General features: G+C 55.2%; 1 protein-coding gene across 4 annotated transcripts in view; it reads right to left on the reverse strand.

Moving 5' to 3' along the window:
* Nucleotides 1-1782: 1782 nt before the first annotated feature.
* The window catches only part of LOC111145977 (WD repeat domain, phosphoinositide interacting 2), a 36423-nt gene continuing 26048 nt past the window's right edge, over nt 1783-12157 (reverse strand). For 2 of the 4 annotated variants that reach the window (XM_022501324.1, XM_022501327.1), the window contains 8 exons: nt 11988-12085; nt 11518-11610; nt 8365-8435; nt 5659-5766; nt 4751-4915; nt 3904-4011; nt 3067-3197; nt 1783-2025 (listed from right to left, as the gene is read on the reverse strand). In XM_022501324.1, the coding sequence (XP_022357032.1) occupies nt 1913-2025; nt 3067-3197; nt 3904-4011; nt 4751-4915; nt 5659-5766; nt 8365-8435; nt 11518-11610; nt 11988-12085 (887 nt within the window). In that variant the 3' untranslated portion in view covers nt 1783-1912. Of the gene's footprint in view, nt 2026-2421; nt 2789-2963; nt 2971-3066; nt 3198-3903; nt 4012-4750; nt 4916-5658; nt 5767-8364; nt 8436-11517; nt 11611-11987; nt 12086-12157 lie in introns of those variants that run through there. The other 2 variants (XM_022501326.1, XM_022501325.1) reach the window with 2 other exon arrangements.

Genomic DNA, 12157 nt, shown 5'->3' on the forward strand with positions numbered 1-12157 from the left:
CGAGCGTCGAAGCCGGCAAGCAGACGCCAAGGTGGGCAGTATTTAACACACACAGGAAAGGCAGTTCTCTCTTCGGTAATGAGGAGGCCCCAGCTCCCGGCCCCCCACCCACCACGCGCACCTTTGATGCCGATTTTCGCAAGAACGCTCACCCCGGCCACATGTGCCCCTGAGGACACGGAGTCCAGTGCCTTGCTCCAGAGGGGACAGAGAGAGGGCTTCCCAGGCCTGACACAGCGAGTCTGCACCCACGAGTCCTCGGGTGAGGAGGACCCCTGCTCAGGGCTCAGCCAATGCAGAGACGGAGGTCACAGCTCATCGGAGGTGCAGGCGGGCGCCGTTGAGGGAAGCTCATCTCTGACTAGCACAGCGCCTCTGGTGGCTGCCGTAACCAGCGCTTCTAGAAACTTCCGCCGCAGTTGGGATGCCCTCTGCACAGAGGCTTCCACCTAAGCTGACTGCTGGACATGCAGCCCCAGAACTGTGGACTGGCCTCGAGGTCGGGCACGTGGAGTGGGCCGTCCGCGCCACTGACGACTGCCCTTCCCCTTCTCCAGGCCACACGGCGGCCTCAACCAACACAACCCAGAGCTCTGGCCCCATCTGCTCAGAAGCCCTACAAAGGGAGAAAGGAGAGCGGATCCAGTATTTTTTTTTTTTTTTCATTCCCGTCCGTAACCGTCACCATTCCAAAGACTCTATCATGATTTTTCACACCATTAACTCCACTTGAATTGCCTCAAAGCTTGGACTGCTGGATGTGTTGGTTTGGAGTGCAGAGTGCGAGATACCTGCACTTGTGTAACTCTGTAAGAATGAAAAGGGGAGCTGGGCTAACACTAGGACCTGTGACCACAATCTTGCGACACTCTGAACAATTCTGTAAGGTGAAAACAGAAAAGGCGCATCTCACCCCATAAGGCAGGTGCTCAGAGCCAACTCCCACCCTCACCGTGCTTCTGTCTCTAGTATTTCTAACACAGGTGAGAAGAGCCCCTGACAGAGGGCAGGGCTCAAGGTCAGAGGGCAGTTTGGGTGCCCCCCACACTCTGATTCTGTGCTCCATGGGTACAGGGAAAGGCTACAAAATTCCCTAAAGACGAGCAAACCCCCCCCCCACTGCAGTTTCTCACCAGGAAAATTAAAGACCAGGTCATTTAATTATACAAGTGAGACCACTTTGCTTTGCTCTGGCCTTCCGATGTACTCTTTCCAGTGCACGTGCTGTCCAAGAGGAAGACTATGAATACCAGAAAGAACGCCTCTCCTCCAGCACCCACATGGAAAATAAGGCCAGAAAGAAGATAAAAGTCCGGCAAACAAGAAATCCCAGAATAATCCAATTTGGAAAGAATTTAATTAACAAAATAAAATGGGGAAAAGGTCCCAGGAGGGGCTGTGGGGAGAGAGGACTCCTCCCCACAGCGGACGCCCCCGGCCTGGCAAGCCCGGAGAGGGCTCTTGGACCCGCCCAAGCAGAACCCGCCTCGACACCCAGAACCGCTCTGCACGATGCCGTCTCATCCTCACGCGCGCGCCTCGTTATATGCAGGTTTTAGAAACCAAGCAACTGCGGTTGTCAAAAAGTGGCTTCTAGTTCTCCTACGCCGGCTTGGCACATTAATGCATGCAAAGCAAGGTTTCAAGGGCTTCACCAAACAGTTAATTTTGGCAAAAAGAGAAAACAAACAAAAAGCTAAGATTCCTAAGCAGGATTTAAAAGCCACTGAAGTGAAAACGATGTATTTCTCAACAGTATGGAATGAGACTACAGCTACGATCTTTTTTTTTTTTTTTTCTTTTTAAGTCTCTGCCATCCTCTCCCAACTCAGGTCAAAGTTCATAGCAGCATACAAAGTCCTCCGTCAAGCCAGTGTTCTCTGCTTCGGGGGTCAGAGTTCACAGATCAAGTTCAGTCTGTCCGAAGAATCATAGGAGGGTGCTCGCTGTCCTCCTCCAGCCGCAGGGCACTGGCCTCCTCTTCCAGACACGCGCCGCCCACTGCTCCCAGCTCATCTGTGTAGGCTGCAGAGACAGTGGCCGTGCTCAGGGGCTGGGAGGCTGGGAGGTGAGGGAGGCTGGGTGGCACAGAGGCTGGGAGGCAGGGAGGCGGGGAGGCTGGGAGGCAGGGTGGCAGGGAGGCAGGGAGATGCGGAGGCAGGGAGGCAGGGAGATGGGGAGGCGGGGAGGCAGGGAGATGGGGAGGCGGGGAGGCAGGGAGATGGGGAGGTGGGGAGGCAGGGCCTGGCAGCTCCAGGGGCCAGACCCGGACAGCCGCAAGCTACAGTGCACAAGACTGAACTGTGATCCCTCTCTGACTCTCTGACTACAAGCTTTCTGCAGCCTTGGGCAGCTCAAGATGAAGTCCTTTATTTTCCCAAATTCGTAAATGTCAGAAGGACGGCTGCACAGTAAATAGGGGCTTCCCAACAGGCCACAAGTTTCCCTCAGTGAACAGAGAAGACGGGGACAGTTCTCAAACTGGTGATGCCCAACGCGGACACAAGACATTTGGCGCCTCACCTGATGGGAAGGGCCACCTCATCTCAGAGTCACGGTGAGCGAGCACAGTCTCCCGTGTGAGCAAACCTATAGGATCGCTCACCTGCAGTCAAGCTGACTAGCGGGGAGGGGCGGCTGCACGGCCCATCTGTCCATCTGCTCACCGGCCGCCCAGCTCCCGAAGCGGGGGCCCGAATGTCGGCCTACAGCACTGTCCTCCCGGGGCCCGAGCGCTGAGGGGCGTCCCACGTGGGCTTACTGAATGATGACACAGGACCAAGGACACCTGCTTGGCAACGTCAGAATTTAGGGTAATATTTTTTAGCTGAGCGGCAGCAACCTAAGGATAATTCCGTGTACCCGAAGCAGCCCGAGCCGTCGTGACTATTTCTCCTTCGAAAGTGGACACAGAGGATTCAGCCTGAAATCCCCAGCTGACAAGAGCTCGCCTCTGAGCCCACCTGTCCCCTGCCCGCAGCGCAGCTGAGGGGAAGTGCACCAAGCGCAGACTGCAGCGGGAGGGACTGGACCAGGCACCTTCCAGGCTCGCGTCACGGCCCTTACCAAGTCTGGTCGGAGACGAAGGCACGTGAGCTCCTGTGGCGGCCGCTGTGCTGTAGGTCTGGGTCACTAAGGGGCAGTCGTGAGAGGCTGAGTCTAAGATCTCATTGGTTGTCTCCATGCTGCCATCCAACCTGGAGGAAGCAGAGAGTGAGAACACTGAGGACGCTCGGGGGTCCTGACCTCATCGCCTTGGGGCCTGCGGGGCCAGACATGCCGCAGCAGGGGCCAGAGGCTGCTTGGGATGGACATGCGAGCGTGCTGCTCGCCCGGCACTCAGTCAGCTCCTTCCCTGCGTGCCTCTTCACGTGGAGCTGGCACCAAAATTTGTCCATGGGAAGTCGGATGAAAAAGTTATAGCTAGTGAGATAATCTTGCAGTTTTAAGACTGAAGATCGTAAACAGAACTTACTAAAAAACACTCCCACTTTCCCCATTACAGTTACAGTATTGTAGTGTCATTTTTTTTAGAATTTCTGGATAGTTTTAAAAAAGCAAAAGCAAACTGCACTACCTCCCATCGAACAGATACTAACGCCTTCCTTTCAGAGAGGACACCTGTAGGTCGCAGGGAGACAGCCGGCGCTCCGGGACGCACGCCACACTGGGGAGGACACCAGGAGCACTGCCCCTTTCTCGCAACATGCCCAGTTCCTGCCGCAGTGCTCCTCGCCCCACACCAGCCACCTGTCCGCTCTCTGCCCAGACAGCAACGGGACGCTGGCAGAGAGGCGCGGGAGCACGGGGAAGCAAGGCCTCCCAGCCCAGGCCAGCTCCATGGGGACGCGTCCCTTCGCGCCCCTGGCTTCCGCGGGAACGGCCGGCGTGAGGCCCACTTACTTGTGCTGTTTCATCAGGGTGCACTCGCCGCCCTCCTGCGGGTCCAGGTTGTACATGTACAAGTACCCGTCGGACGCCCCCACCAGTAGCCGGGGGATCTTCTGAATTCTAGCAAGAAAAAAAGGAGCCACGTTCCAGGACCGCGGACTGCAGCCGACGCTGTTCCTACGCCTGCAGCCCTACCTTCCGCGCGGCCGGGGAGGAAGCCCCTCACCCCTGCCCCACAGGAGCCACAGGTCAGTGCCATGCGCTCCACAGATCATCTACTCGGGACAAAGATCACACCCGCCGCGCTGCCTGAGGCCGCAGCATCGAAGCCGAGGGAGCACTTCGTGCATCTAAACACCGAAGCCCACGGGAGAACAGGTGCAGACAAGGTCAGTCTCACGGCTTCTCTACTTGCTAACGGTGAGTGTTTTCATAAGCTTTTTCACCTGAGTTATCAGCTGCACAAGAACGAAGTAAAATGACATTTATAAGATTCATGGAACCAGAGATGTGCCAACCCAGGAAGGACCGTACTTCCCTGCATGGCTCTGCTTCGGGCCATCCAATGAGGCTCACGAGATGCCACGTGAGATCCGTGTGCCCCAGGGCGACACAGACAGGGCCCCACAGGAGTGAACCCTGTACCCTCCTGCAGTTTCCACTCTACCACTCACGTCTAGTAACAGGGAAGTGGCACCTGCGTGCTTCCTCCACTGCCGCTTCGAACCAAGTTCCTGGCCCAGGAGAAACCTAGCCCAGCCCCAGTGCTGCCAGCTTGCGGAGGGGGGGGGTCTGTGACCAGGCTCTCGACTGGACGGACAGCGGCAAACGGGAGAGCGGCAACCCCAGCCATACTCACGTGGCCAGCGAGCAGATGTTCTTGTGGCCGCAGAAAGGCAGGCGGACTGTGGCAAAGGCTCTGCCCTGGTTGAACATCTCTGTCACCTGGGAAGGCAGATAGCTGGTGGAGGCCATGAGAACCTTCCCAAAGTAGCCGGTCCAGGTGGTGGGCTCCTCCTGAGGCCTGGGAAGGGGGAACCATCATCAGACACAGAGCGACTCATGGGAGCCAGGCCTGAAACCTGAGGAGGACTTCCCCATCCCTCAGGAAAAAGGGGCAGAGAAGGACAACGTCTCGAGAGCCTGGGAGCACTACGGGCATGTCTTCCGGGAAGGGTCACAGGAGGACTGTCACAGACCAGTAGATGATCAGTCCCCCACCCCCTGCAGCAAATGCGAAGATATACGAGGCCAAATTCACGATCCACCCCCCACCCCACATGCTTTTAACACGAAGTCTCCAAAAACCTGATAAGCAAAATCTCAAATTATTTTCCCAGAGCCCATTTTTGTGGTTGTCCATCTTGCACATATTTTAAGTCATCTGAAATGATCTTTGAGACAGCACACAGATAATGCTCACCCTAGAGGGTCTTGTGAAAACGGAAACCGCCTGTGGGCAGCTGGAGCCAGCACTCACTCCGCGGGGGCGCCCTCCCTTAAGTGTGTCTGTGGGTTAAGGTGGTGCTAAGAGGCGGACGGGTGCACGGCCCCCAGGACGCCCATCGTCACCCTCCCAGCTTCATCTCTCAGGGAAGGCCATTTTTCTGCCGAGCCCGGACCTGGTGACACTTACTGGAGAGCCAGCTCCAGGGCCTTTACTGGCAAAAATGACTGAAGGCAGGGCAGTGTCTGTGCCGGGGCTCCCATCCAGGCAGGGGAGAAGGGCCTGGTGTTTTGTGCAACAAACGTGTCTTTGCAACTCACTTTTCTTTCACAGTCTCGAGTTTGAAGATGTGCACAGTCTCAGTGTTGCTAGACGCAGAGAGGAACATGCTGTCCATGCTGAAGGCCAGGGAGCAGATGCTCACACACCTGGGGGCAAGTGGAATGAGGGGGTTACGCTGTCGCCCACAGCCCCTGGTGCCCACGATCCGCAACCTCTCTCCAGGGACTTTAAAAAGTCAGAGAAGAAGTTCCCAGAATAGGACACTTGAGTCTACCAGTATCTTTCTTACTCCTCTCCAGATCGCTTTCCCTTTTTTTTCCCCCCTAAAAAGATTTTTATTTGAGAGAGAGAGTGAGAGAGAGCACGAAAAGGGGAGTGGGGTAGAGGAAGAGGGAGAAGCAGGCTCAATCCCAGAACCCTGGGATCATGACCAGAGCTGAAGGCAGACGCTCAATGGACTGAACCACCCAGGCGCCCCTGCAGACATCTTTTCAAAAATTTTTCTGAAGAAAAGAAAATGTTTTAAAGGGAATACCAAGTTAAGAGCAATTCTTTGGTTATTTTCTTAGCCCATTTTCTTTGACATTCCAAACAACAAAGGGCATCGGGGCTTCACGAAACCATTTTCAGCTGTATTAGGCTGGATTTACAGCACTAAGGTTAGCAAAAGAAAAGCCAGTAATTTAAATTACAGCAACTCTTAACGTGAAGAAAGCAAACTAACAACCTTGATAATATTTAAGAAAAAAACAAAACTTTCAACATGCTAAGACTCTACAGTTGATTTTTTTTTTAAGATTTTATTTATTTATTTGACAGGCAGAGATCACAAGTAGGCAGAGAGGCAGGCAGAGAGAGAGAGAGAGAGAGGTGGAAGCAGACTCCCTGCTGAGCAGAGAGCCCGATGCGGGGCTCAATCCCAGGACCCTGGGAGCATGACCCGAGCCGAAGGCAGAGGCTTTAACCCACTGAGCCACCCAGGCGCCCCTCTACAGTTGATTCTAAGAATCACTGTAAAAATGCCAAAACCTCCAGTAAGTGCACTTCCTTGAGGCCGGACAAGGACAGGGCATGTTTTGCCCTGAGGCCTTGGACAAAGCCCGGGGGATGAATCAGGGACTGCTCAGCAAGGCGTGAGTGCGGAAGGGAAAGGTGCTATGAGCCAAGGTGTGCCAGGGCCGCGCTAGAGGAACAGGGGCTTATGAGAGGGTCCGGAGGGCCTCCCCAAGGCAGAGACACTCGATACAGACGTCAAGGGCTCAGGAGTCGGCCCCATCACAGGTGTGACACCAGCATAGGAGACCCCGTATGGACAGATCAGTCCTCCACAGAACCACAGTTCCATGGGGCTGGAGCTGGGAGCAACTGGGAAGAGAGCTGAAAAAGCAGGGTGTGGGAGGCCAGGCTTAGAGAACAGTTAGCCCTACCGGCGGGAGGTGCCCCGAAGGCTCCACATGGGTTGTGCTGACTGTGCGGACACCCTTGCTGAGCAACCGGGGCGACGGTCTGACAAAACAGACCAAGTGGGCCAACAGCAGAGACCAAGGGGCATGGAAGTCACGCGGTGGGGATCCAAACTGGGTGGGCGGGGGTCCTGGGGAGACGGAGGTTGGTGGGACTGACCTGGGCACTGACACCCCCCTACCTAGCTGGAAGCAAGGAAGGGGCCAGTGTCGAGCCCCTCTGAGCCACTCTGGCTCAGGTACTGGATCGGACAGTGCCAGTGTCTCCCAGGGTAAGGCCTATGAGCGACGATGGGCAGATAGACGGGGGCACACTCTGGCTGGTAGCTGAAGGGCCAGCACCAGGAAACAGCTCAGGAAAGCAGCCTGGGCCCCACAGACAGGGGAGGGGTCACCAGCACATGGACAACACGGCGTGGGAGCTGGGGGGGCTGCACAGGACAGGATGAGAGCGGCTCCTGGGCAGAGGCGAGATATGGGAAAAGGAAACGGGGCAGGAGCAGCCAAAGAGACCAATCTAGAATGGTGTGGTATAAGGAAAACAAGGGGAAAAAGGAAAGAAACCCAGGAGGCCGTGATGGGGAAGGGCTGGGGCACAGGAGATAGGACCCTAAAATATGTGTGTGCCGTCTGTGGGAAGGACCCACAGATGAAAGACAGCAGTGAAACAGTGTAAGGTCCTGGGGGGGGCGGTTCTAGAACACCTGCTGGCCCAGTTTCCGCCCTGAGGCCCTGAGGTGGGTGTTCTCAGCTGCCCCTTTGGAATGGGGACCAGAGCCCCTGAGCCAGTCCTGTGGTAGAGGCTCCAGGCCTCAGCAGGACAGACGATCCTTCCTCCCAAGCAGGCATCAAGGAAGGGAGGTGTGTAGACAGGGAAATAAGTGGTGACGGGGTGGCGGGGGAACGGGGTGCAGGTTTTCGGGGGTAGAGAAGCAGGACAGGTGCAGGCTGGCCAGGTCAGAAGTCACTGGCCTGCCACCTCGGAGTAGGCGGAGGAAGCCATGCGCCCCGCAGGCCACTCCTTCCTCATTCCCGGGCTGTCCGGCCATCGCCCTCCATTCAGTGGGACCACAGACAAAGGAAAACCACTTTGCTTTATAAAAACGTCCCTCTACCCCTCGGGGGAGCTCCAAAGCCTCCGTGGACCATCCGGCTAGGCTGAAAGCACTTCTGCATTCAAGTGCGGTGCCCAGCCCGGCTTGAAGTCTCCAAGTGACCCAGAGAAACGGTTCTGAGGTCCAAATCAGTGCCAGATCAACGGCGAGGACTTACGTATCTTACCTCTTCACTCCTCTCCGGAACTCAAAAAGTTTTTGTCCTTCTGGAATGGAGAACACCCGAATCACGGTCCCCTGTGACAGGTGGGAAAGGAAAGAGAAAAGGATTTTAGCCAAGGAGAGCCAGCCCGTGTCTCCTTGCCACGAGACTGTGAAGGACAGACGAGGGGGCCTCGCGCCGGCAGCGTCTGTCCCCCAGCAGTGTTCCTTCCTTTGGATGTGGCCGCCGCGACTCACTTATTCTCCCCAACACCAACAGCCTGGCCGTCACACGTGCGCCAGCTCTAGTCCTAAGGCCCGTGACACCTCGCCTCTCACGCACCGAGCCCCGAAGCACATGCTACACGTCGGGGGCACCACCTAACCCAGCCTAGGTCTGAGAGGTCCGCGGCCCCCGACATCCTTCCTTGTACTTCAGGCTGAATTACTGACCGGGGTGGGGGGTCCGGGACCGGACAGAGGAGGCTACAAGCCAGCGGTGAGCTGCCGCACTTCCCCGCGTGGAGACGAGGCACCAGTGAGATGCCAGCACCCCCAGGGCCCGCCTCCCCCAAAGTGACAGGACTTGGGACATCTAGGACAGGAAGTCAAGAGAACCAAGAAAGTGAACACAAATGGGACTTTCGACACTGAAATGTTAAAAGAATACTAGCAAGCTACAGTAATAAAAGAGCACAAGAGACTCCTAGAACAAAATGGAAAACCTGAAAACAGGGAGTATCTCAAATTCGCGGGGCTGGAAGAACTATTCAGTGTGTCACCTTGGAAGGTTCAAACTTATTCAGTATTGAAACTGTTAATAACATCTGACCTGTTTATTATACATAGTAAAAATAAATTAACTACAAACAACCGAATTACAGAACACCAGAAACCGTTTCCCTTTCTTTAAAATGTTATCTAAAAGGGGCAGTTGGGTGGCTTAGTCCGTTAAGTGTTCAACTCTTGATTTCAGCTCAGGACATGGTCTTGGGGTCATGGGATGGAGCCCAGAGTCAGGCTCCGTGCTCAGCAAGAGGGCCACCCCTGCCCCATGCCCCTCCCTAACCTGTGTGTGGTGCACACACACTCTCTCTTTCACTTTCTAAAATAAATCTTTACCATAAAATGTTTTTTTAAAGACAATCATTCTCTCTGGATAAAAGAATGCCAAATGAGTTTATAATTCTTGAGAATTAGAGGGACAAAATAGCGCAATCACATACGAAAATAACCACAGCAAAGGTTTGATCCTTTGTGGTCTCAAGTTTCTTTTTTAAAAGTATTTTATTTATTTATTTGACAGAGAGAGAGAGAGAGAGAGAGAGAGATCGCAAGTAGACAGAGGCAGGCAGAGAGAGGAGGAAGCAGGATCCCTGCTGAGCAGAGAGCCTGATGAGGGGCCCGATCCCAGGACCCTGAGATCATGACCTGAGTAGAAGGCAGAGGCTTAACCCACTGAGCCACCCAGGTGCCCCGGTCTCAACTTTCTGATTTAGTTTTGTTTTGTTTTTTTTTTTAACTGGCATACCTAGTGCATAAGACTAATTAACAAAGGGCCGCTGGCCCCAGCTGCCCCACGGCCCCCCCCCCCCCGCCCGCACTCCTAAAAGCAGGATTAGGCACACATCTAGGCACAGCCCCAGCACCCAGCACCCAGAAGGATGGGGAGGGACACTGGGGGGTTAAAAGGAAATCAAAAGATTGCTCTTCCTAGCCCAGGAAAAAAAAACTGTTCTATTCTTAATGGCCTTGAGATTCCACAAAGTGCTTTAGGGAGTTTTCGGGACCTAACGAAAACAAGGGAGATGAGACTATTAACCAAGGTGGCCGCTTCAGCAGCAGTGGGCAAGGTAACAGTGTCAATGGCCAGAGGTGTTTAAAAGCAAAGCCAGGGTTGGAGTCCAAGTCTCTGTGGCCGCCCAACCTGGTGACTCTGAGCATATTATTTAAAGTCTCTGAGCCCCTGATATGAAATGAACAAGTGTTGACCTTGCTGAGGGGACGGAATGTGGTCATGAAGATAAAGGATTCCTGAGGACTGAGTGATCCACAGATGATCTTACAGAAACCGCGTGTGAGTGTCAAGCTCGGAGACCCACACAGGAAAGTTCAAGTGAGCTGACTTTTCTCGGCTCTTACTTGGTTGGCTGGGCCGAGCTGAGAGGCAATGGGAGAGATGCTACTTTCAGTTTTTTGTGAGAAAGCATCAGAGCTAAACTAGGCAGCTGGAAAGCTGGGACCGGTGCTCAGAAGGGAAGAACAAGCCAGAATGAAGGAGATCATCAAGAGCCAGGCCAGAGAACAGAACTATCGAGATGTGAGGACCAGCGAAGGGACAAGATGTAGCAGCCTCGTGAGCAAGAGAGAGAGGGCCCTTTGCTGTCATGGAAGCTGGAGGGAAGGCCAGAGTCACTCTGTCCTGCGTGGAGAGAACTTCAAAAAGACCACATCCTTTTACAGAAAGTCTGCCCACTGGACTCTTCCTTTTTGGGGGGAGGCGGGCAGAGGAGGAGAGAGAATCTTAAGGAGGCTCCTCGCCCAGTGTAGAGCCCAACATGGAGCTCGATCTCACAACCCTGAGATCATGATCTGAGCCAAAATCAAGAGTCAGAGGCTTAACCGACTGAGCCACCGAAATGCCCACTCACAGCAACCTCTTAAGTGAATAAAGATGCACAAAAAAGATCCATATGTAAGAATCATCTATATTCTTAATTAGTTATGTTCCAAATGTTATTATACCATTGCAATCTAAATGTTAGGAAAAATGGAAACCTCCCCAAAGGGCAACATTCCAGTAAACTAGGACTGAATACGGTACAGCCACTGAAGTGTTTTCCAACTCAGAGAAATCTAGCATTACGCGGAGTGAAAGAGAACGGTGAATCAATAACAGAAGGAGCAAAGGAAGCACACAGCAGCGTGTTCAGCCCTGCCGGGCCCAACACGCACTCGCGGCCCCGGGGAGCTCGCCCCCTGCGCCTGACTCTGCAGCTCCCGCCCTGACCACAGGCGCTCCGACGGCGGGGAGCGCGCCCCAAGCGGGTTGTCACGTGTGCTGCTCTGGGAGGCGGTCGGCACAGAAACCTGTTTGCTACCTGGACCGTGTGCATGTGGAGCGAGACGGGGCCCCGAACCCCCAGGCCGGTTTCCTACCGGGCCACAGCAGACGCACCTTCTCCGAGGCAGTGGCGAGCTTGGTTCCGGTGGAGTCAAACGCCAGCGCCGCCAAAGGGCTGTCGTGAGCCGGGATCATGTTCGCCGCCCTCTGAGAGGCAAAACCACAGTGACACGGCCACCACGCAGCAAGACAGGCCCTCAGGCTGAAGGGCCAGCCTAGTGTGGCTAAAACCCCAACCGGTTCAACACGAAAATCACGGGGTGGAGTGGGGGGAGCTGAGGAGACGCCGCTCTTTGGGGCTCTTTCCACTCCCCCAAATAGCCACATGGCCGGGGGCTCCGTGCCGTGGGAGCACGGGCAGGAATCTGCAGGCAGAGGCTGCCCAGCCCTGCGCCACCACCAGGAAGGCGGCCGTGAAACCCGCCTTGCCCACCCAAGGAAAAGCGGACGCTAGCGACACCCCGGTGCTTGGGGCAGAGAGTGGGGCCGCTGGTGAGAGGGACCCGGTACAGAAGGGGCCTCACCAAGTTCATGGTGTCGAAGACTTGCACCTCTCCGATGGTGGCACTGCCTGGGTACGCCAAGTAGCCATTGTCGTTGTGTATGGACAGCGCGCACAGGCCTGCGGGACACGCGGAACCAAACACGGACAGTCAGGCCCGGGGGGGTCCTGCTGAGCTGCTACCCGCAGGTC

Source organism: Enhydra lutris, unplaced genomic scaffold (assembly GCF_002288905.1).
Source record: "Enhydra lutris kenyoni isolate GAN:26980312 unplaced genomic scaffold, ASM228890v2 scaffoldscaffold13, whole genome shotgun sequence".
Classification (NCBI taxonomy): Eukaryota; Metazoa; Chordata; class Mammalia; order Carnivora; family Mustelidae; genus Enhydra; species Enhydra lutris.